This window comes from Manduca sexta, chromosome 27, assembly GCF_014839805.1.
Source record: "Manduca sexta isolate Smith_Timp_Sample1 chromosome 27, JHU_Msex_v1.0, whole genome shotgun sequence".
Lineage (NCBI taxonomy): Eukaryota > Metazoa > Arthropoda > Insecta > Lepidoptera > Sphingidae > Manduca > Manduca sexta.
Genome location: NC_051141.1, coordinates 16,236,709 through 16,263,786, shown reverse-complemented (window position 1 = coordinate 16,263,786; position 27,078 = coordinate 16,236,709). Strand labels below are relative to the sequence as shown.

Below are 27,078 nucleotides of genomic sequence, written 5' to 3'. Positions count from 1 at the left end.
CCGTCGGAGCAAATCCCTGGAAAAAAGGAAAGGTCGGGCGGTCCATCGGGGTATATAACATCTGCGACGCGGAAGCACCCCACAGTCGCGCTCCAGTTGTCGTGGGAAGAGGTCGATCCGCAGCCATCCTGGCCCGTTACTCCGATACTACCACTGTCGTGGTCGCCGAGTCCTCAGGTACATCGATAAACACCACCGCTCACATTTCCCACGTGCATTTATAAACAAGGTCACGGCCCGCTCGGCGAGCCGCGACAGTCGCACCACGGGCTAACTTACAGCTGGTCGTTTATTATGATGGTAGAAATGTCCAGCCGCCAGCACCTCTATCCGACAATCATGTCGTGTACGTTGCAGTTTTAGGGTTATTATTTTATTTTATTTTGGTATTAATTTTTATACGTTTTCAGCGAATGAGGACGCCGGCTCCGAATCTAAAACATGTGGCAAGATCCTGGTGGCGCTGTCATGGGTCCTGGTGGTGCTGACGATGCCGTTCTCTCTGTTCATATGCTTTAAGGTAAGTGCATGAGCGGTTGGTTTTTTGTGCTGCTGCGATTTTAATGCCCGATTTAATTTTTTTATTTTACAATAGTGATTTTTATTTTGTGTTTGATCCTATTTTGTTGTTCACATTTTATAATGCTTTCTTATTTGGCACCAGTTTTTTTTTTTATTAACGTGGCTGTCTGAGATCGCGGCGCGGCGTAGCGGACGCGTAGCTGCATGTAACGGAATTTTGTGGGTTCGACTCCAGCATCGTAGCATTTCTTGTGTAGTTCGATTTATTTCAAGTTCGATATTTCTTGGTACTTTTTGTTTTGTTGTAGCTAAAGTCTCAAATCATTTTATGTTTTATACGTGCGTATTTATGTTAGATATATTTTCTGAAGCAAATAAAAAAGCTGTTTCGCAACTGCGATGGATCTTAATTCTATGAAATCTTATTATGTTAACTTATATTTCTGTTTTATTTCGTTTTTATAAATCCATTCGGCGAATCAATTTATTGAATTACATAAAAATCATAGTCCTGTAGATTGAGTTTTCGTCAAATTTTAAATTATTTTAAAACGCTTGTTATTAATGTAAAAAGGACATTTTAGGGATATATAATTATTTGTCGAAATTCTCGTATTTTATATAGTTTCAAAAGCTATTGAAGTTTTTTACGGGATATTTAATATACATATTTATTTAGAATAGGAATATAAAAACACATTTAAGATAGTAAGTGTTTGCAACTAGGTTTTACAAACGCTCCACGATAGCCGGAGTTATACCGGAGTGATAGGGTCAGTGCTACATAGTTAAAAAATATTTTTATACACAGAACAACTTAAAAACACTATAAAGTATTATATAAATATATTTTCTTATTAAATAAATTGATATCTTTACTAAATCTTTACTTTATGAAGTTAAAAAGTCAGCTAAAAACTGTAGAAATTTAAAATACATATTTTTCAAATAAACTCTGCCGAATTTATTCTGTATACGCGACGACACGAATATTATCACACAGAAATTATAGGCTTGTTTAAATTAGCAATAAAAATCCCAATTATCACGAAAAATATACAACTTAATCGAAATATAACTTCTTTAGCGAAGTTGTAGTCTGCATGCGAATTACGACCACTGCGGTAAGGTGCCGGATTCGAATCTCGGGTTGGGCAGTTATGTTAGGTTTTATGCTTAGTATAAGCCCAAAATTTGAAACTTTTTGGCGAGGCCATATCTGCACCTTTGCCTCGCCATCAGGGATAAAAACGGGTATTTCCAATATGCACAAAAATTTAAACAATAAAAATTATTTTCAGTTTACTACGACACTGCAAGTGCTAGACTGCAATATTATAATTCTATTTGAAATAACAAACATGTATTTCATGTATATATATAACGTAGACGTAATTTCACATATACGTAACATTAAATTTACTTTATGTAAGCCCATATATTTTTGAAATGAAAACGCCGCTTATTAATTATGTATGAAATTATATATCACGCACAGCAAGTCTGTATAAAACAAAGAACACAAATACAGTATCGACATTTATTACAATCGATACAGTACGATCACCCCATTCGTAAAGTGGTAATGCTATGGACTATAGGATATGGAGTTCGATACCCATTCAGGCCACTCTTGTATTTTTAATTCGAACGCACTAGAATTGCTGTGTTAATCCAATAACACACACACCCTATTATGGGGCGGATGTTATAAGGTCGACAAAGTCTGCACCGATTGCTCGACTGTCGTGCCCTTTCCGGGTAAGTATGGACTTTGTTATCAATGAACTAGATATTACGGTTCTATTTTAATTGAATGAAATACGGTTTTGCATTATGAAAATCATTTACATATAATAACTGGGAATTGGTTGCGAAAAAATGAGTAAATTAGCATAATTGCAGGCATAAGAGTAACAGTTTTTAGAAAATACTTTATTAAAAATTATAAAACAAATTCCCCCCGACTTTTGTTTTATCGCGATAAACAAAAACCGCCAAACGGATTTCGGATAATTTTGTATGAAAATAGTTTGAGGGCCCGGGATGGACAAGACATATCCCGGGAAATTATATCGAGACTATTATCCCGGAAAAATTCGTTCACGTGGCATAAGCCACGAGCAAGAGCTAGTCCTCAAATGAAATCACATATTATTTTGCTTAGCAATGAATCTTCACAGGACTTGAATTACAAGAAGTTTTAAGTCAGACTAATGGGCTAATTATTTTTCCAAACAGTAAAACATGATACGAACAAAATTAAACAACTTAAAAATCCTTTATCTAAAACTAAATTTCAACACTCTCCAGCTGTGCTTTTCGAATTCCGCACACAAAATCGAAAGCCGCATTTCTTGATAGAGACGTCTAGAGACGTCGACATTCACCACTGAAAATTCTATTATTTCATATCGGATCCAACACTTCCCGTTGTTCGAAAGCGATGCACATCGGCTTTGAACTGGTATATACGATTATAGTATTCTACGTAATCGAAGTGTGACAATTAGAACTATTTTTGCTTGAAATCAGAGAATATGGATAGGATGTAACTATAAACTGGTATCACAAATTTTTATAAACTAAACTCTCCTTACAAGAAAACAGGTTTGTTGTTTGATGTTGTTCATTTATTTTGCTACAAATTATTATTACTTTAGGATCTTCAGATGACAATATTTACGCCCGCTTTAAACGCATTAGTAATTATTAATTATCTTAATGAAAACATAAAAATATCCTACACTAATTTAAACGCGAACGAACAAAAAATCGATATTTTAAAATCATATTTAGCCAATACTACCTTTGAAAAACTTTTTTGAATTATTTTTACACAATAGAGAAAAACTACAATTCAAATTGCACCATGTTTTCTTATATTTACGCGAATATTAAACATCTAAATAAAAAAAAAACTGATTTTATCGTGGTTTTATATAATTTTCTTCCACAAAAAAAGAAAATTATAATGTAAAATACCGCAAAAATATATAGTTTTTTTTCTATAATTAAAATTGCACAGTTAATAAAAATTACTAAAAATCTAGCGTCGTGATTTCTTGTCCCACCCTATTATTCGTAATTATACATCAAAAAGGTCAAGTAATAATTGTTGTCACCGGTCCTGTTGAAAATAACACGACAAAACACCGAATTTAACGTAAACGATAATAAGAATTCGAAACTGAACATATTTATCAAATATGATAATAATATCAGCCCTGTAATACTGTTCTACTGCTGGGCACGGGCCTCCTCTACTACTGAGAAGGATTACGCCTTAGTTCACCACGCTGGCCTGTAGCGGATTAATAGACTTCAAGCACCCTTAATATTCCTATAGAGATTTTCTCGGGTATACAAGTTTTAAAAGCAAGCGATAATTCGCAAAGAATACACACATAACTTTAGAAAAGTCAGAGGTGTATTCCCTTGGGATTTGAACCTGCGGACATTCGTCTTGACAGACCGTTCTACACCCAACTTGGCTATCGCCGCTTTTTATATGTTATAAGTTAATCTATGCCAGCCTATAAGTCTTGCAGAAAAGTTTAAAACGTATATTCAAAGAAAGTAACTCACATAAAGCTAAGCTTAAAATTGTACAAGCAACAAGAATACGAAAAATAATAATTTTCAACACACATTAACTAATATTTATATTTTATTTTTATATTTAAACATCAAATTTTTGAAGCTAGGCAGCGAGCAATTTACATTGTACTGAAACTACTTCGTAACCAAGTTCAAAACGTAGTTTTTTATCATTTTATACGAGTAACATGTTACGGAAGTTGCTAACGATGGAATTCGTGTTATGTTTTTGAAATTCGCAACTAACAGGAATATTTTATTGTATGTTTTCGTGTTTTGATTTTTTTTATGAATAGTTCACTAACTAACTTCGAGGTAGTTCATTAATACTCCGGGATGTGTTTGAGCATATTTGATTTTAAATTCCTTAAAGCATAGCCTTCATATAAACAGTAATAAAGTACATGAAATTATGTCGATAATTTTAAGAAGTGTATTTATTATTAACCTGTTCGATATAAATTCTGATTTGAATGTCTTGTCTGATTTTTATTTAATTAATGAATAAATACTTACTGGGCGTCAGATCTTTACTGTGATTACTCGAAAATTTATTTATGACATCAGATATAACTTACTTTTAAACTAAATACATTTAATTATATTTAATCAATATTCATATTACATACTGCATGACAAATTGTTAATTTATAGATTAAGTAAGTTATGAGGAATTCAATATATGATTTGTCCGTTTTAAAAACTGAATATAATGTAATAACCACGCAATACTTCAATTACTGCATGGTTTTACAATTTTCACTAAGAGACATTATTAAGTCTGATGATTCCTAATAAATACCTTAACAGCGTCTTGCACAAAGCTGCGGCAAACAAACATTTTGGTGCTCCATACTGATCTTTAGCAAAGGTAGAACGTCTATCTGTAGCAAGGTAATTTTATTCTGTATATGGAAGTTCAAAGGGCATATCGGAGAATCGAATTAATCATATAGTTGTTACTTGTCTACATACCACGGGGGTCGACAACGGAGCTGCGCATAGAATAGATCGTTTGCCTCTCATGATTTTGTGACGTGATGATGACGTTCTATTAAATCGGCACGGCAACTCTACTGATAAAAATAATAGTTTATCAGTTTAGTTATAAAATAGTTTCTTTTTTAAATTTAATTTCGTGGACATATTTGAGAATACAAACTAACCTTAACTAAGAATTCATAACTCGAAATATATAACTACAAAGTTGACCGAGAGAAGCCAAGAAATCAATGATAATACTTATCAGTCTCGTATTACATATTGTCCCACTTCTAGGCACGGGTATCTTACTGAACAATCATCATCCTGGCCTTCTGTGGTTAGAAAACTTCTCATATCTTCATCAATTATGTAATATTGTTTTATCTAGAAAATAATGCATTTAAATTTCGCGATATATTTTAATTTAATTAACCCTGGCTATTAATTAACTAATGGATTTACAGCACTAAAGATTAAACGCTAAATTGTAAGCGACCTTTTAGTAATAATGCATCCAACCCCAAACGCTTGCATAAAAATAATTTGCTTTATGGGAAGTGTGTTCTCGGGAAAAACAAAGGTGAAACGTAACAAGCAATAAAGATAATATCAAATTCTGTGTCTTTCCAAATGTGTTCTTTGACAAGGATTTCAAAATCATTGCGCTGTTTGTAGAAGAGTATCTGAAACTCATTTATTTTGCTAAAACGATTCGTCCAAGACAGCCGAAGAGTTAAGTTGATGTTGTTGAGTTGATAATACATTACTCTGTTTAAAAACTTAGTTTCCTAATTAAAATGTTATTTACTATTTCAATTTGATCTCATTATGCACACTAAATTACATATTATGAACGATTTCATCAAATAATTTATGCGGTTTAAATTACAATTAAACTATACTCACTGTCAGATTCAATATAGTCGCATTAGCCAGCCAGTGGCGTAAATGTAAAGTAGCAATATGATCAAAGATTTTATAACTTATTTGTATATTGGGACCTAACAGGTCGCCAGATATATATAGCTACAAATCTTTCAAGTTAGATGGGCTCCATACGATTAATATGCAAGGACCCTTTACGGAATAGATACGCTGCTGAAGTCAGGACATAATACATAGGTATAAATAGCAATGTAATACATATAGAATTATACGGATTTCTATAAAACTAGTAATTAGATGAATTGCATTATGCCAATCATAAATAATAATGCAATTCATTATTGTCTTATTATTCATGACTAGTTGACCATCAAAGTAAAACGACGTTATTGTATTTTATTATAATTCAAGTTGATATTTAAGTTTAATATGCAATAAAATCAGTTTTAATCAGTAATTACTCTATACATTATTTGGAAATAAAACCTTTTTTCGGAACTCTTCGTGGTGGCTAAATACTCGAAAGAAGGCTCCAATCATTATCTGCAACTAGACAAGTCACAAATCCTTGCCAAAGAACACCGATTCCTTCTTAGGATAATTCGTGAGTCTATTGAAATGAAATAACATAAAACATCCAAATATCAATACAGAAGATGGATTGAAGCTTTCATCTACATTAATTAAATCGGAACCTAAAAGACCGGTTGCCGGTCTTCAACCCATACCCTGTGAGCTGATTCTGCGTAGATCTGATCATCAAATGCAAACAATTTTAAAATTTATATAATTGTTAAAAGTAGACAGATATTCTAACTTTCACTTGTTGGAATACAGGTAAACATAAGAAATGACTAAGCATCCTGTTTTTTAAATCAAAACTTTAATAATAAATAATAAATCGTTCCGAAAGAAATATAACATATTGTCGCTTCGATATGAATACCTTAAGCATCGCTATAAAAAAAAACACTAAACATATATGCGGCGATAGCCTAGTCGAGACAAATGTCCGCAGGTTCAATATCCAAGGGCACACACCTCTGACTTTTCAAAAAATAATGTGTGTATTCTTTGTAAATTATCGCATGCTTTATCGGTGAAAGAAAACATCGTGAGGAAACCTGCATACCTGAGAAATTCTATGTAGGAATAATCTCGAGGGTGTGTGAAGTCTACCAATCCGCACTAGGCCAACGTAGTAAACTAAGGCCTAATCCCTCTCAGTAGTAGAGGAGACAAGGCCCAACAGTGGGATTTTTTTCCTGGATAAAAGAAGTCTACAGGGCTGATATTATATTATTAAATATATAGGTACAGGTTTAGCTGTTTCTTTTAAGTATAGTAATACTTGAATGGAGACACTGGTCTTCCATATCTATTGTAAACTATTAATTGAAGTCTAGGCAGTTCCATATTTATATTTCCATCCATAAAAAGACATGCCCCTCTTGTATGGAGGCTAGTTCTTTATTAAGATGATTTCACTATATTACTTTAAACTCCAAAGCTGTATCCGTTTTAAGCTAATTGATTATGTTCTATACAACTAAACCTGAGCTTTAGTCTGTTTTCCCTTCATATTAAACGGTCTATTAATTGAATTATCTCAAGCAATTATTTGAAATCGGCTACCATCAAAGCATCGTGTTTAACCAATTTAGTGTAACAAATATTATTAATGTTATTTGAATACGTGCTGGTTAAGTTACTTGGAATTGTAGATCCGTTGATGATTACCTTATAAAAGCTTGTACTACGTATTGTGTATTTTTAACGTAAAATACTTCAAGTTGATTCTACCGAGAATTGTTTACTTGTCTATTTTTAACAGATTTCAATAAAATAAAGTGCTTCTTAATTCGACGTGTATTTTTTGTTCGTATCGATTGTTTTATTAATTATATTAATGTATTTGGCTTCCGTTTCGTACCGCGGTGCCTTGAATTAAAGTGGATTATTTAATTTTCTACAATCAATAATACGTAGAGCATTGGTTCTGATACGAGGCGTAGGTTTAATTCTCAGGTCAGTTTACTATTAGTGAATATTGTTATTTGAACAATACATGTAAGTGGCATAAGCTATCTAATCAGAAACTAGAATTAGAATGCACTGCATAGCACTGAAGTTGCATTGCGTGTCACTTAGAGAGACGACTCCCGCTGCTATCTTCCAACATCATACACCAGCAAAGCGATTTTGATTCGGTTTTCAACCGACATGATAACATAGTATAAATTATTTTTTACGAAATACAATTAAGTAGAGTAAATAAAAAAAAATAGTAGACTGCTATTATTTTTGTAATAGACAATTGAGAGCTAATTGTAATTTATAATTACATAATTATCATAAATTAAGAGATGGATTGCAACATAAACGTATAGCTATTTATATTGTAAATATTTAAAAAAAATATTTTTTTAGTTAAATGTACTTTAATTATAGATTTATTCATATTGAATTACCAACTTGCAAGTTACCAAGTACGAACAAAATACAAGTATGTTACTCCTACGATTAGGCGGTATTACAAAATCACGTATCTTATTGGCGTTACGGTAAATTTAATTACAATATTTTAAAAAAATACGTCATAAAAACATAATAGCAAATTAAATAAAATTTTAATAATTACAGTCAAATGACAATAAGAAATCCAATCGATATTCTTATAATTTCATATCAATTTAGATTTTCCCTGGAATTCTAAAACACAGCATCAATTTTCCGTTGCAATACAAATTGAAATATTTGAAATATACCTCCTTTAAATTCACGATAATAATTCACGGTACAAATTAGAACAGTGCATTATTCTCTCGAATAATATTGAAATTGTTACTCAATGCGGTTTGTCTAGCTAGTTCGAGAGAGGCATTCATTACAGATAATATACATTTTAATACATTTTCGTGTCTTCATTGCCTTTTGTCAACATTCTGTATTAAAATTAAACAATCTTATCAAATTCATTTTCATAAACATATTTGCAATATCTGTGTATTAAAACGTGTAGAAAAAATATGATATTCCCCTTTTTATGAACATTGCGGTGAAGTGCGAAATTTGGCACAATTGATGAGGACGAGTTATAGAAATGTGCAATTTGATTATAATTTGTATTAGAGACATATAATTTGCGTTACAGACTGAATATTAATGGTAAATTTGTGCTCCAAAAGTTATTACCAACTAATAAAGTAATAAGTCGTTGTCTTGTTTGAAATATCCGTGTAGTGTCGCAGCGTTCTTAGTTATGAATGCAATAACATATTTAAAGAAAAATACTAATATGCGCATTAAAAACGTACAAATTACGATATGGCAAGATAAAGTTTTACATTGGTGTTTTGCATTTAGGCAGATTGAGTGACCACCGCAGAAGCGCAATATTTTTGTATTAGTTTTTTGTAGGACAATTTTCGCAATATCCTCTCTATATAATCTTAGACCTCTTTAATTATAAATACTACCACGAGTTTATACTTAAATCTTAAGGTGACTATATCGAATTATTAGTTTAGACCAGGGGTCGGCAACCTTTTGATAGGCAAGGGCCACAAGGTGGCAAAATTAACTAAAGGCGGGCTATACGTATAACATTAAACCTAGAAACCCTGTTTTAGATGAGTTTACTCTTAATTTAATACATTTATTTTGATGTTTAAGCCTTATTATAAAACAATCAGGGGCCACAAACAAAACGTTCTCGGGCCACGTGTTGCCAACCGCTGGTTTAGACTATTCACAGCAGTATTGAAAGAAATATTTCTTTGCAGGTCGTTCAGGAATACGAACGTGCGGTAATCTTTCGTCTCGGGCGTTTACTCTCAGGCGGCGCCAAAGGACCCGGTAAATAAAAAAAATACACAATTTTCCAAATTTAATGTGTATTTTTTTATCAATTATGTTTCGCTTTAAAAGTTAAGGAAAACTTCACAGGGAAACCTACAAACGTAAGAATACTACATTAGAATTTTGAAGGCGTAAGTTTGCCAACTCTTCTCTATTCTCTATAGTTTTGGGGGTGTTTGAGTTCTACCCGCACTAGGACAACGTGGCGAACTTAAGCCGAAATGCTCTCATTGGTAGAGAAGGTCCGTATCCAGCAGTGGTACAGTGTAACTGAGCTGATATAAAGCAACTGAATTATAATACAAGGCCTTAATTTCATCCACAATGAGCAGTAGAAAGATTTCACAAAGAAGTTAATTTGTTTCGCCTAGCTATAAATTTTGTCCCACTTTATTACACATGCAGAATGTGGAGGTGAACAATGTAAAAATATGAATAATACAAATGCCATGCATCCCTTTGCATCTTGGGGCGTTTATACTCAGCTATTGTCCATTCAGAACAGCATAATATAATAAATCGATATTATCAAAGGCAAACGTAAAAATATCTTTATTCAAATTGTCTTTTTTCAAAGTTCTTATTTATTATTCCGAATAAACCCCATCGGAACGTATTATCGCTGTTTACTATTTATTTATTTTTAGATATACGGGCATGATAAAGTAATCCAACTGCACCTGATGGTGAATGGAGTGGGATCCAATAAAATGTCGACTGACGGGAGATTATTACTTCTCGGCAGTACACAATTATCCGCTCTGTGGAATGGGGGCGTTTGAAGAATGCCACCACGGTATCCCCGGCCTGTCGTAAGAGGCGACTAATAGGGGCCACGAAGGGGGTTGTCAGCATAACCGCTCAACAAAAGTAGACACAATTATGCCGGCCTATTATGCTATGATTTCACCAGCCCAACTTTATTCTTGGCACTAATAATTTACTTAACGTACGGATACAATAGGCATACCATATAGGTTTACAGCGCCTCAAGTATAAACCACATACGAGTTGCCCATTTATGTGAAAGCAATGATGCATCAACACGATTTTAATGTATATTAAACGGATCAATGTCGTATAATTACAAAGAGGATTGCCGATGCATAAATACAATTTAAATATTAATTGTATTCGTGATCAATTTTAAAGCCCATTTCATTGTGGCGATGTTAACATTTACTGTTACAAATAAATTGTAACTTTTCATCATACGACTATTTATCGGGACTCTTAATAAAGATTTTTAGTCAGTGATTTTGTTGTGTAGTGTTATCTCCTTATATATAAGCTCACGGCTTTATCCTGAAGGGTTAGGTTAATGCGTAACTTATGCACCCGCATTTATTATTTATCTGGACGCAAGCAAAAAGAATCCTATTTTTTTATATTAGAATAACAATTCCTAGACAAATGTTCGGGAGCTTCAGGCAAGCGTCGAAAATATCATATAATTAAAAAACTGATTATCTAATAACGTATATTCATAAACCTATGCGGATAAGATCACTGCACACAACTACATTTACAAGTTTGTCATTTAATTAAAATGTATTTAAAGAAATATGCATACATTTCGATAATATAAGTTTGTCTTCAGGCATATTCTTCATCCTGCCATGTATTGACACGTATGCTCGCGTAGACCTGCGCACGCGCACCTACGACATTCCGCCGCAAGAAGTAAGTGCCAACGTTACTTCTAAGCTAGGAACTTCGAAAGAAAATATTAATACTTAATAGGTTCGTAATATGCGAGTAATGTTTACTCTCTAGTATGGTAACATTAAAGTTATCTATATACTATACTGTTAGTAATGATAATTTGTTTCTTATTTAGTAATGGATATAGAAGTATAACCAACTGCCCTTTCCGGTACTAAGAGGCACGCGGCACGTATCGTTGCTAAAAATAGAATTCTCGGAAATACATCGATGTAATTGTTTGTTTGACAAACAAGGCGACTGAATTGGACCTAATCCATTTGATACATTGAATATTCATAGTCTAGACCAATATATATTTAACGAAATTAAATAACTAGACCACGATACATGTAATATTAATATCGTAACAAAACCAAATAATTCATAATAGCTAAGTTTTTACGGGCTAAAAATGTGCCCACGATCAGGTCAAAAAGATACCAAAACAGCACCATCCCTAGGTCCTGACAAAAGACTCCGTGACTGTATCCGTTGACGCCGTGGTGTACTACCGCGTGCACAACGCCACCATATCGATCGCCAACGTGGAGAACGCTCACCAGTCCACCAGGCTGCTCGCTCAGACCACCCTTCGCAACACCATGGGCACCAGGCCTCTGCATGAGATACTCAGCGAGCGCGAGACCATCTCCGGCAACATGCAGTTGGCACTTGACGAGGCTACCGAAGCTTGGGGGATCAAGGTCGAACGCGTTGAGATGTAAGTACACAACTTGTTAATATATGTACGATATAACAGATTATAGCTAGTATACATTAGTAATTATCATCTCAAATTTGTATCATGTTACTTTTATTTAACAACATTCTGTTATAGCTTAGATTTGGACCCAGTGGCGAAAGGTTAATTTTTCCGAAAGGAAACCTGACGCAACATATAGGTACTGCTGATATGCACAAATGCAGTCTGCAAATCGTTCAAAGTTAATTAGGTTTTATATAAATTACGAAATCCGGCAGGAGTCGGGTTACACAGAGCCTTCTAATTGTTAGGAATTATCCTCAAAAATTCTAAATTATTGTCTCACGCACGATTATTAAAGAAATTTCAACTCGGTTCAATGTAATAAGACCAGGGTATGTGCATGAGTCATCGTGAATTCTATCGCGTCGGCTTGCTCAGATAGGTGTGTTTTGCGCGCTGAGCCAGTAGGCTGACATAAAAATTATTATCATAGATTAATTATAATTACTTTTTTTAAAGTCGGCAATAAGGTCTGAAATATTTCAAACAGGCAATATAGCCTAAGAGAATTAAAAAAAGTAGATTTATCGTAATTATGTATATTAAAGTTTTTTTTTTTTTTTTTAGTTACCATTGTTATTCTAGACGCGTTTATAGACGTTTGCTGCAATGCTGTTACTCTTCCTTATTAAATCCTCCAGTGTCACGTAAGTGACATTAGTCACGGGTCAAACAACCTTGATTAAAATTGACCATCTAACAACGTAGTAAAATCGATTTTATACCACACGTGTAATTATTGTATAATTGATGCCTGTAGTTGTGTTATGTGTTTTGATGAAGAAAAAGCAATCGTAACGAGAACTGCTGAAGGATCAAATTCATTGCACTCCGACCGTAAATCTATACTATTATATAAAGCTGAAGAGTCTGCTTTTTTGTTTGAACGCGCTAATCTTAGGAACTACCGGTTCGAACTAAAAAAAATATTTTTGTGTTTGATAGCCCTATGTTCGTGAAGTGCTTTAGGCTATATATCATCACGCTATGACTAATAGGAGCGGAGCAGTAATGAAACATGTTGCAGAAACGGGGAAAATATATTCGATTTGAGAGCTTCTGTTGCGTGCGCTGCGTAAACGGTTAAAGTTATGCAACAATGATGTATGACGGGATTGTTCCTCTTAAAAAGTTCTACAAAAATATAATATTATAAAACAAAGTACGCCGCTGCATCTGTCTGGCTGAACGTGTTAAACTCAAAAACTACCCAACGTATTAGGATAAAATTTGGTATGGAGACAGTTTGAGACCCTGGGAAGAAAATAGGCTCACGGGAAAATATATAGCGTGACTTTTATAACGGAAAACTTTAGCCTGAAAAACTTTATAACGCGGGCGGAGCCGCGGGCAAAAGCTATATAAAATATAGACCTTTTTGTAGCCGCGCCGTTACAGCATATTTTTCAAAAATATTAATAATAACGAGGAAATCGTACTCGCATCGGTACACTGAATTTCAAATACTTTTTTGCTTAATAAAAATTAAATAAACTGTTTAAGACTGTCAAAAAAAAAATCAAAGAAGCTACTTTCTGATCAATTTCGTATTAACGCCATTTAATACTCTTTTTTTATCTTTATTTAAGGTGTTTTATTCTTGTTCGTTATTTCACGACTATGTCGCTCCGTACGTCCACTTTTACCCGTGCCTACTAACTTTTTATGAAATAAAAATATTTTTTTAATAAAGCCTTAGCCTCTTCTGATACAGGTATCGCCAAAAAACCATACAACCTAGTAAAGAAATACAGATAATAATATTCAGAAACATAATGGCCTAAATTATTTTACCCAATTCAAACAAAAATGATCACATAATAAAAAATTAAATTATTAAGTATTTCGTACTTTTAAAATTTTAAAGCTGTATAATTGAAAAATCTTATCATATTCTAAATTATCTGTAGATACGTATATTATGTTTTCCATTACATTTAATTAACACCCAACTAAAATAATATAAATTATAATACCAGGTATGGACACAACACTATTAGAAAATTAAAGATTCAAATAATCCAACCAACCGCCTTGTAAAGTCCGATACATACAATACAATTATAATATTTTACCCACGACTAACATTAAAAATAAAATAAACCTACATAATAATATTATTAAAATATTGCACTGAACACAATATTAAATTAGAAGATGATTCTATAGTAAAACATTATATCAATAAGTAAAAAATTTGTCCTGACCATAACCTATTAGGTGGCGCAACTTTTATTCTCCTACCTCCATTAAACAGTTATAAAATTTGCAATCGTCCATTTTATTTTTGTTACCTAACCGATCACCAGTTATTTATTTACCATTAATTAATTTGACTATTTCAAGATATTCATATCAGATTATAAGCAGTGCATAGTTGTGAAGGTGTTAAAGCAAGAGGCAATTGTTAACGTAGTGTTTACCCCGCCATAATGTTTGATTACTGTGAGTGGGATTTCGATAATTATTTGATGTATTACGTAGAAAGGCTCGACAAAATTCTGGCGATTGAAATTAATGTCATTGTAGATTACAAGTATTGGACGTGCACCCCTGACCAGGTAAAATATTTTCTCTGTCATGTTACAAACTCCAGGCAACAAACGCACGTAAATCCAGCTATTAAATTCATTTTACCTGACTATTCTGCTCCATTGCAATGTATAATGAGAAAATGCCATTGTTTCGTACGCATTTAATGCAATCAACCGACAGAAGAGAAAATATTATTTCTTAGATTAATTAACCGAAAAGTAATCCAAAAACATAAAAACTATGTAAGGCATTAAAACCTTAGTAATATAATTTTATATTATTATAATATATATTTACCCCCCTTAAATTAAAACGAATATAAAACTTGTCGTCAAACAGCAAAGATGTCCGCCTGCCAATCCAACTGCAACGCGCGATGGCTGCCGAGGCCGAAGCCGCCAGGGAGGCTCGCGCCAAGGTAATCGCCGCAGAGGGTGAGCAGAAGGCATCGCGCGCCCTCCGTGAGGCTTCTGAAGTTATTGGAGACAGCCCGGCCGCTTTACAACTACGATACCTGCAGGTAAGTATTTTAGTATTTTAATGGTCTTCTGTCTTGAATGTTATGTATATTTCTCGTCTATCTGTCATCTCTTAATGTTTGCCCACTCTCAATAACAGGAAAAAAATATTTCTTAATTGAAATGTATGTTTTGCAAACAGTATTCATAAATCTTGTGATGATATTATTAAAAATAAAATTAAAATAAGTCTACTCGTAGCTGTATGCAATGTGTTTTGTTAAAGGTGCGTTCTTTTGTCCTGCCATTTAATTCGTATCTAACTTGGAAGAATTGTTTATTATCTTATAGTTCTACCTCGACAAAGTCTTGTGAAGTTTATTTCTTTATAAGAATATTTTCCATTAATTCTATTAAATGAAAGCCTTGCGAAAGTGTATAAGACAGCTACGATTAAATCCTACCGCTATGGCAGCTTGGAAGTCCCATTTCAGAATAAAAATCCCACGAATATGTATACTAAGGACAAGAGTAGATGGTAGAAAAATAAAATTGTTTGTATCTAATGACCAAGTATGAATACTCTTAAACTTTAAAGATTCTACATAATCAACCTTTCGAGCTGATGAATTAGTCTTAATTTACAATGAGATTGTGAGTTTTACCCTTGCATTTCGTCAATCTGCCTTATGACCTCTGTTTTAGTGTTTTACAAGTTTGTACCTTCGCAGACCTTGAACACCATTTCTGCTGAGAAGAATTCCACCATCGTGTTCCCGCTGCCGATCGACCTGATTACATACTTCATTAAGGCCAAAGAGGAAGTTTAAACTGTACATTAATATTGTTTTATTTTTAAACAACCTTAAAGTAGAATTAGTAGGATTCTTCGTTAGCAATGGTAAATAAATGCCAAACTAATTTTCGATTAATGATGTAGCGAATATAGCTAGATTTGCTTATAGCACAAAAAAAAATAGCTGCATCTAGATCTTAACAAAAAGATTCATCAAGAAAGCTGTGTTTAGCTGTAATTTAGTTTATTCTTACCATATAAGAGGAATCGTAACGGTTTATTAACATAATTTGGCTAATTAATTATCAAACTAAAATTGACTAAAACAATGGTCAATAAAGTAAAAAATTGTAAAAAAATAATTCAACCACATAATCCAGCTTTACCAAAATGAGCCCTTAAACATCATACCAATTAGATTTTCAACTTAAAGCCTGGGGTATATTTGTTTCCTACCATTAGCACATCATATAACAATGCACAATCTCTGCGTTATTTAAGCATATTTTAATATTAGTAAGTAACTCGGCACGACCAGGGTGCTTTTTCTGTGTGGGCTTAGGGAGATGCTTAATAGAGATTCGGACAACTTCTATTATAAGAGGACCTGTGCTGGCCGCGTGCCATCCCTATACTGTTATTTCATGTTCTAGACAAAAGTTGCTCGTCAGTGGAATTTAGAATAAATTGAAATTGATCAAAGAATTATACATATCATGGGGGACGCCGTAGTGTGACCTCCGACGCCGCCTCGCTTGTATTTATGCTCAGTCTGATTTCGACTAGTATGCAACAAATAGATTATTTAAGAATTATATTAGTCTGTTATCATAAATTTATTTTGTAGTGGCGTAACGCCGTAAAGTTTATCTTGTGTTTTAGTAGTTTTTATGTTCTTGATTTAAATTTGGACTAGGTATAGCCTCAGTTGTTATTATTTACTCCCGCAGAATAGGCTTTCGGGGAGGAATGACGCTTAAGATCTTTCCTAAGCGGCCCTTAAAAGAGCTTCTCCTGATGAAGTGTCCGTCCAGACACCTACAAGTACAAACAATATAATATAGTGCTCAAGACCGTATGTCGTGTGCAATCGCTGCATTTGTCCGCCACTTTTTTATTCACTGTAGTTTTTAAATTGATTTTGCTGGTTCTATTGGTGAGTTAATTAAAATGATTTGTAGCTCTAGTATTATCTATTAGCATTCTTTTTTTCTTTACTTCTTAATGCACCAACTTTAACCTTTCTTAATCATCAACTATGTTGTGTATTTCATTTCAAGTTCTTATCAAATCTAATTCCGGATATTGACATACAGAATTACGAAGTAAATATTATATTATATGGTTAAATTTACTGCTTAAAATAGCTATAATAGGCTTAGAAAATAAGTAGTTAATAGAAATGTTTATTGAGTATTTAATTAGGTGAAGTCAGTCCTATAATAAAAAAAATCATAATCATTTCTTTTCCAGTTATTCGAATTTAAGTCTTAAGTTCTATATAGTCGCTATTTATTTACAATTATCACTGAGTTATTTGATTTTAAACGTTATGCCGTGGGGCGACGGCTTAGAATACTAATCGCCCCCCCTTACTTATCCTGTGGGGGTCGTAAGAGGCGACCGAAGGATCACGGGCGTCCAACTGTCCAGGCTGGACCGCTTCGGTGAAAAACCCGCTTCGCGGGATCAGCTGCAGTCTAGCCAGTTTCATTTTATGTTCTATAATAGTTGTTAAGGCATTTTAAATATTTTTCGAATTATTTTTATTTATGGCTAGTAATACGACCGAATAATAGTATAGAGTTATTGATAGATTAAACCGTGTCATATGTAAAATACATCGATTGCATGCGATATACGGCCTGCTATCCAGCATAACCTTCACAGCAAAAAACGAATACAATATTTGAGCAATTAGGTAGTGAATTAGTGATAAGTATATTAGAAGTTATTTTATTATAATTGCAGTGTTATATACAGTAGAAACCTGGTGGTCATTCATTTGGGTTTAGATTTATTTGGACAGTCAGAAACAATAATTTGTTTATTGATATTTCTGCAAAAAAGTATTTAGTTTTCGTTCATTTGACTTCACCAAAATATCTTCCACTCTATATCTTATATCCTGTAGATAATTGAAAACGTTGCCTAAGTAATATCTATGTGAATTTATTAATGAATAAATATAAACTTTTTTATTAGTCAGTGCTATTAAGATATTAACTTTTTTCAAACTATATAAGTTATATGCTTATTTGATTTTTAGCTTATAATTCATCAATAATATTAATATAATTCATCAATAAGGTTCTACTGTGTGCAACATATTGATCTCATAGATATATTATGTAGAATATAGCGATAGATATAGTGAACTTAGGCAAATACTGTCAACAAGAGAGAATAGAAATTAAGAATTAAAAAAATATAATTGGGCACGAGATGTCTATATATACACATTTACTACCAATATATCTATACTAAACTTATATAAATTCATCCATCCATTCTTATTAATATTTATTATAACACTATAATAGATTTGTCTATTTAATTCATAAGTTATTATTTAATTTCTATTTACTTAAGTTGACAGTATTTATACTCATAGCGTACTGCGTAGGCGCGATAGGTAAAGCAGCTTTAGGAAAAAAAATAAAAACAAAAAAAAATATAGTATGTAGCAAAATATAATAAATATTACGTATGTACTTATTATAGAACGCGTCATTTTTATGACCGTAGTCTTGGATTGACATGGGAAGCTCACTTGATTGGATAGTAACTGACTTTTATATTCAATATACTGATGTTATAATTTGCGGTTATAAAACTTATATAAATTTTATCTTATAAGAATGCTTATTTTTCATAATTGGCCACATATACTTATTGTTAAAGCTTGACTCTATATTATTTGCTGTAAATGTATTTAATTAGAAAGTAAGTAGTTAATATTGTTCTAAGTATATAGGATTAAGAAGGATGTGTAATATGTACTGGCAAATAGAATAAGCACTTTGCGAGTGCGTTATGATCGTGGCACGACTATCGCAATCTAAATGTTGAGTAATGTAAGACTTTAAGTATGTAATAAGGCATATATAGGAGTATGGTAGAATATTATGAAAATAGTATTGTGCGGCCCAAGGATAACAGCAGTTGATACGACGTTCTTAGATGATATAAATATCACTCGCGCAGAAGGAACATGCGTGCTTATATATAATGTATAGATAAATAGTTATTAGATTAATTAAATATTAAACAACGAAATTATTAATAATACAAATGGATTATGCTAATTATAAGCGATATATATAAACTGCACGTAAATTACTCTTAACAATAATTAGTTTAGGTAAATAAGTGGTAGAGCCACGCTGTGGACGTACAGCATGAATGGGCCGGTTCGACCGGGGTGGTACCACTGTCTCACAGAAAACCGGCTTGAAACAACAGTTTTGCTGATGTGTTTTGTGCGGTCAGTGAGATAGCCGGTGGCCCTATTATCCCTTCCCGCTCCTGTCTCCCCACTCCTTTCCTAATCGAATCACCCACGACACGTCCTATAATGTGCGATGAGCCATGTCCTGGGAAATTGTGAGCGGTGGTCACATACCATCAAGAGGTCCATACGCTCAAACAAAAGCTTATAATTATAAAGGTTATTGCCGCGCAGTCTTATTATTTGCACGTGGATAAGAATAGATTATGTTAGATAAACTAAATAGGTATACACAAAATCAGGCCGACATACTGTCGACTGGCAAGAGATAATTATCATTCGCAAGGAATCACTTATGTGTTTGATTGTTGTGCCTGAAAAAAAATCTCAAAAAAAGTAAAAAAAATCAAAATTAAGGCTGGGATGGATAAAGACACGAGTCAAAATACTTGGACAATGCACGTAATAAAGGAATTTAAGCATTGTATATATTTTTATGAACGTTTTAGTTTGTGTATTGCTTTTAATCGCTCTGATTTGACAACCAAGGAGTTAACTAACTAAAATCTTTATAAAAGTATCTAATTCACGGTCTATTATGGGAAGGCGGATTACGATCTATATTTGTGGCTGGCTTATACTGTCGTAACGTCTGCTATTTTATCATAATAGACTGTATTGTAGGCATAACAAGAGCTAACGCAATTAATTTACATTAGGATTTACATTAGGCTAAATTACTCGTGCCCAACTATCCATACAGCCACCAAAAAAAAAAGATTAGGTCCTAGTTTCTATAATCACGTAATTTTTGATAATAACACAAATTATATTATATCGTCATTCCGAGTATTAAGCGGTTTGAAGTGGTAGAGCCTCGCTATAGTTACTGGCTATAGCACGACTAGGCCGGCTCGACCGGGGTGGTGCCACTGTCTCACAGGAAACCAGTGAAGTGACAGCTTGCTGTTTCGTCACGAACGGTTGGTGAGAATGCCGGAGGTCTACATTCTTTTTCTCCTAACTAACCCTCTTCTTTAAACTTCTATCTCTCTCCCTTTAAATCCTTTGCTATCCACGAAAGTCAACAAAGCACTTAAGATCCTTCCAACGCCGAGGCTGGATATATGCAGCATATTCACATTTTTAATACAATTATCGTTGCTGACTTCTATTTAAGTTTTCCTAGTTCTACCGTATTGATATTCGGATTGTCGATTAACTACTCGTATGTATCGATGCGCTGCTTGTACCTGAAACGTTGTACATAAAACGAACATAATAAAAATAAATATTTATTAATAAATATAATCACGCAAAAATAGTATTACGCTTGCTAGTAAAACAAAACCTATGCCAATATTTAAGTTACTAAAATAAGTTAAATAATCTAAATGATAGTTTTTAAGGTAAATGAAAAATTCCTTCGTATCAATTCTAAACACATTAGATATAGAGTAGAGACGGTTATGAATCTAACCTGTCTATATGCGCTGTTATTTAGGCATATACATGCTATCAGCTGCAATTCGCTATTAGTATGCTTTGTAGGTGGGAATGAGGCTATTGATTCCCATAGGCACCACCACACAGAGGCCAATCTTTCTACATGTTTCATTATTTATTAGCATCTAAGGAATATTTGCCAAATTGCAAACTTTCTTTAGGTACATAGGGCTCAAATGGGATGTGTGGAAACCCGGCCTCTGCGTCGTGGTCCTAGCAAGAATAATTAATATTTTGGTATTTATATAGTTTAACTAAATCTACGTAGACAGTACATACTGTTTATCTCATTTAATATCGGAATTAAGGCATCGTAATCTTTAGTTATAAATGTTGTATCCAATTTGTATTTAAAATGTATTTTAGTAATATCACTTGAAAACTTATTCTAAATTTATTTTAAGATGTACTTACATTTTCGTATTAATTATATTATTGGCCTAGTAATAAGATATATAACTAAAATATATTATTGGACTAGAGTAAGAAACATTTATCCAATTATAAACAACTTATAATGTTAATCGTGTTTATTGTTCTCGGTAAGTATTAAAACCAAAAAAAAAAAATATAAAAATATATAAATCCAAAAAAAACAATGTAGTCGTTTTGAAATTCTAAATGTTCGATGTATAGTTGTGTAATCATTATAGACATGTAACCAGTTTATTCAATAAAGATAATATGTATGTAGAAATGTATTTGTTTTACTTATCCCAGCTATATAGTTAATAATGTCATACTTACATATAATAAATACATCAAATATTATAAGGGGTCGTCCATTAATCACGTGAAGCTCGAAAGGGGTGAGAGTTTCGGAAATAAAATCACAAAATATCATAAGGATTGATTGGGTAATGATATCACGTGTATTTATTTTTCGTTGATCGCGCGATTTATAAACCAATAAACGGCGCGTGAATTTTGTTCTATTTTTTGCCGTGCTAAGCTCAAAAGCGGTATCTCAAAAAACAAACAATATCTTGATTTTTATCTCATCAGATAGCTTAAAGAAATACCCATCCAATGAACTTACCTAAATAACGGTATCTTATTGAGAATTTGTAAAAAAAACCTTAAAAGAGTTTCTCTATCTCAGTTTTACATACGAAACTATACAACTATATTTACAAAACTTCGATTATCTCGAAATAAGGTTTCCCTGACATACCGCTTTTGCGCTTAGCACGGCAGTGTTGCCAATCAAAGATTTCCCCGCGCTTCGCGACAACCTAAAACAACCTGCAACATGTTAAAGTCTTTATATAGATGCTTTATTTTCAAAAATTTAATCACATTATACCCATATTTAAAGATAATTCAATAAAAAACAAATATATTTTGTACGTGGATCCTATCCGCAGTAGCACGGTGCGATTTCATAGCTCCTGTTTACCGCGCACGAGCAAACTTTGGAATGAACTCTCTCCATCGCTTTCCCCGAGTCCTATGACTGTCCTACTTTAAACGAGGTTCAATAAGTACTCATCTCCAGGTAGGCAACGGCTTGTTGTGCCTCTGGCATTGTAAAGTCCATTGGCGACAGATACTGCCTTCCATTAGGCGGACTTCTTTTTCGTTTGCCTATTAAGGTAATAAAAAAATGTACAATGAAAAATACAAAAAAATCCTTAGCAAAATTGCCTTGAGCTTGGACCTCAGCTAAGTCACAAAAATCGGGTCATTCATTTATATATTATAAAAATTACCTACTTATACTAAGTCTTAAGTTATTATGTAAGAGTCTCCTTTCAATAATAACGAGTAAGAATTTCTGCAACTTAACTGTTCCTTCAATCAGATTATAAGCGCTTTGTGCCCAGTAATGAAGTCAGTTAATTAGAAAATTATAGATTTCCATAGTTATTGAAATAACAACGAAATTAAGTAATGAAGATAAGAGATTTGGTGACCTTAATAGCATTCGAGCTGCCGAGACACGTTTCATAAGCTATGTATCTTTCTCAGTGCAGTAACTAAGTTATTAATCAGTTGGATCAGAAGTAGTAGCAGATAAAGTAGAAATAGTTATCATAAAATTTTAAATAATACCATTTTTTGTACCATTGTTTGAGATTTCAAACCCATAACGACAAAGATTTTTTTATCCAAACCGGCTGAATTCAAATGCCCGTACGCATCGCTTTTCTCTCTGCTATGATGGATTATGGACAGATCAAATCAATGTAACTTGCCTGTCTGTCCTGTTACAAAATACTTTCCAGGCAGAATTGCACACGCTAGATATGTAAAAAAAGTAAAGGCAAATAGATTACGTAACAAGGATTTAGTCATAGCCAAAATTAATAAAAAATGGAAACGTACAAAAATATGGTCAAGCCAATATATTTTTTTTATATAGGCAAAGCAAAGGGAACCCGTGCACCGAAACTGAACGCAAAACTGGAGGCGAAATGGGTCTAAATAGTCTGACGACACTGACAAGAGATGATAAAATTATCTTGTCAATTGAGGAATAGTCATCGCGTTGTTACTATGGGGCTAATAACTTCGAAAATTTTAACAAATTGAATTTCTCAGCTAGTTGAGAGCGTGTGAATGGAAACAAAAGTACACATCATGAAGACTACACATGATTTCCATTTTACTATTGCTGCGTTCAATTACCTCGACTGGAAATTCTAAATTCAATCGTTTGTAAAACTAATGTAAAGTATGCCATAATACGTACAATGTCACATAATTATGACATCGTTAAATTCAGTGGATAGAATTAAGTTCTGTTATATTATTGTAACGGGGTGGGCCATATCGATTAACGGGTTTAAAGCCGTAATATTGTGTTGCTTCACTTTCTAGGTTACAGTTATATATACAGTGATATATTACATATTTTTTTCACCTTTCACGACGGTTAGAATCATAATTAAATGTTAAAGAAGAAATAGTAAAAACAGAAAAAAACCGAGTACTTAATAAAAAGAAATATATCAAAAAAATGTCTATACAATCAAATAATGAAGGTTACCTCTAGATTTATTTTGTTGCCAGTAGGTAACTTTGAATACAATTATCAAGTTCAAAATAATTCGCCTAAGCGAGGCAACGTTTGTTTCGTCATATTAAATTTTAAAGGCCGAAATATCCATGATTATTAATTATTTTTACGTTTTTCTTTCAACTGCGAGAACTAATCACTAACTAGACGTGAATTTAAATTCTTTACTTGCCAATACTTGTTTAGTTACCCAGATTAAAGGTGAAACAAAATGTATGAAAATGGACCTTGAGGTATCGCCTTAAATAGTAATCTTAATACTATTTAGATTTGACATTTTTATGTATGCGTATCAAATAACAAAAAGTAAATAGTGAGGTAACGTTTTCGATACCTTCCTTTTATTAAAGGTGTTGTGACTTGAGACGGCTGCCTTTGCCGTCCTATCTTTAAAAATGAATACTCTATTTCTTTTGCCTACAATGTATTTAGGTCTGGCCCAAATCAATGTTTCCGTTGACATGATGACGATCCACGTTTACATTGTTATTTATACAATTTTGGTCTTTATCCGCAAATATGTTTTTGAAATTGACTGGACATCATTTACACGCTTTTCAAAATTTCATATTAGGTCTACCAGCGGGAAACGCGTACAGAAAATAGCTGTCATATGCGTTCGTCCCCAGCCCTTGAACTAGTTTCACTCGTATCATTACGCGAAGGGTGCTGTGCTACGCCCACATTGAAAAAGAAGGTCACAATAACCTATTAGGAAACATGACGACAATTGACGTTACTATTAGAGTCAGCAAGTTTTAATAGTTTTAATGTTCTTGACATGTTACAAAGAGTCAGCTGTAGGGTATTGATAATGGTTACGTATGTTTTTTGGATTCTTATTCAGTCCAAGTCCATGCCCTCTAGTTTTCATTACTGCAATGGCAACCCAATTCCTCTGACATGAGCTTCATGACTCATGCGCTCACTAATAGCCGAGTCAATGGTTGTAGCGTCGACATTATTTAACAATATTGTAAACGTTACAAAAATATTGTATTGTATGTATTTACAATATTTTTGTACCGAAACTGTCATATTTAAATCAAGCCTATAGTTTCGCATCGGAGATTACGATCGTTAACTTTTGTCGAGGCTGCGGCCATATCAACCGATTGGTGTTTAATTAATTGTATAAGCTTGCAGTAAAGGGCGAAAATATCGTTAACGAAGCATACTTCGCTAGCATGTTTCCTTCGCTCTGGAGGTGCAAATTGACCGTATGCAAATCCTCTTTGACCTCTCAGGGGAAATATATCGGATTTCCGAACAGCGCGCACTAGCTGCAGAGCTAAAGAGATAATACATATTACGCAAAAATAGTTCGTTAACCTTATTGAAATTACATCAAATTGTAATCGATTTTTTATGCGACGTAGACGAGCTCGCCTGATGATGTCTATTAAATCGATTGCACGAAGTACAATGGCGGATTTTCCCGTTTTTATTGCAATGTATTCATTACCCACCGACCAATGGAAAAAATACAAATGAACCCACCCAAATTCAAAGCCTATTTCTTATTTTACCGCAATAGTTGAACATGACCAAAAGATGCTTAATTTGGCAAAGGCCCTGCTCTAGATTCTAATTTTATCAGCCTATAAATGTTACACAAACAGGTTAAAACCTACGTAAACTCTTTATCGTCGAAGGGTTTTGGTTATATTATACACAATGCCAGTATTTAGTTCGCTAGTTGAAGTTAACCAAGAGTCTTAAGAGGTGTGTTGGAAGTCAATATTGCTTTTTGGCACATGCCTTAACTCAATTTCTCGTTCAGTTCAGTTGTGGCATTAGGTCTTAGGTAAAAATGCAACTAAAGGAGGCCGTCCATGGCTATAGTTTTCATCGATGCATTAGCAATGCAAATCTGCGCCCACGTCCATAATTTTACCTCCCGCCAATGGCAATGCTGTCACCATTCAGTTAACTATACAAACGCGACGCACGCGCGGCAGTGATAACTTTGATACAGGAATCAATGTAAGCTACAATTGCAAGGCTAACTTCGTCGAGACAAGATTGATCATATTTTCATAGTTGCTACTGTTACCGATTTCTTTTGTGCATTTGTTTTGATACAGTATCGATGCGGTTGCGCATTTGTATCGCTTTCGATGCGGAATGCAAACGACCACCATATAAGATACACTGACGTCTGCAAATTCCATAAGAGCTCTGGCCGTTATAAATATCTCATATATTATCGATCAGCGCGATTATATTACATAATATCATCATATCAGCCCTGTATTATATGCTGTCCCATTGTTGGGCACGGGCCTCCTTTACTACTGAGAGGGACAAGGCCTTATTCCACCACGCTGGCCTAGTGCGGATCGATAGACTTCACACACCCTCAAAATTCCTGTGGAGAACTTTTCAGGTGTGCGGGTTTCCTCATGATGTTTTCCTTCACCGTTAAAGCAAGCGATAATTCACAAAGAACGCACACATAATTTAAAAAAAGCTAGAGGTATGTGTCCTTGGGATTTGAACTTGCAGATATTCGTCTCGGCAGCCCGTTCCACACCCAACTAGGCTATCGCCGCTTCTATGTTATTTAGTTTGTTAGTAATTGAATCGTGGATAAAATTGTAATCACTTTATAGTTGACTCTTGTAATAACAAAAAAAATCGACTTAAAAATTTGACACCGACTAACTTAGAACTCGACTTTTCATTACGGGCCTTTATCAAGTTATCATGACCCTCTTGCTATAGTTATGTCATATCTGTAACACCAGCCATTAAATGAAAAATATCAAGGCTATGATTGTTGCCATCAGAGAATCGTCAATCGTTGTAACATATGCGAGTGAGTTTGACTGCTTGATCGACGACTGCTAATTGCTGTTCTCTTGAAATCTGTCGTGCTGTCCGTTTAGATGTACGATCTAAGATTTCAACGACATTCTGCAAAAGGACAGATACATTACACAAATTTGTTTTGTACGCATAACATAATGAGAGACCTATTCA

The 27,078-nt window shown here is 33.6% G+C and overlaps 1 protein-coding gene across 1 annotated transcript; it reads left to right on the top strand.

The window, feature by feature from the left end:
- Nucleotides 1-260: 260 nt before the first annotated feature.
- Nucleotides 261-21,768, top strand: LOC115439933 (band 7 protein AGAP004871). The gene is made up of 7 exons (XM_030164015.2): nt 261-346; nt 411-520; nt 9,777-9,849; nt 11,453-11,535; nt 12,021-12,280; nt 15,200-15,380; nt 16,050-21,768. The coding sequence occupies exons 1-7, from the start codon at nt 295-297 to the stop codon at nt 16,146-16,148; spliced, it is 858 nt and encodes a 285-aa protein (XP_030019875.1). The 5' UTR covers nt 261-294; the 3' UTR covers nt 16,149-21,768.
- Nucleotides 21,769-27,078: the final 5,310 nt, after the last annotated feature.

What these genes read in the sequence shown, in the direction of transcription:
- LOC115439933 (XM_030164015.2), top strand. Translation starts at nt 295, where the DNA reads ATGATGGTAGAAATGTCCAGCCGCCAGCACCTCTATCCGACAATCATG. An exon ending in AAGGTCGAACGCGTTGAGAT is followed by an intron (nt 12,281 to 15,199) that starts GTAAGTACACAA and finishes GTCGTCAAACAG; the next exon opens with CAAAGATGTCCGCCTGCCAA. An exon ending in TACAACTACGATACCTGCAG is followed by an intron (nt 15,381 to 16,049) that starts GTAAGTATTTTA and finishes GTACCTTCGCAG; the next exon opens with ACCTTGAACACCATTTCTGC.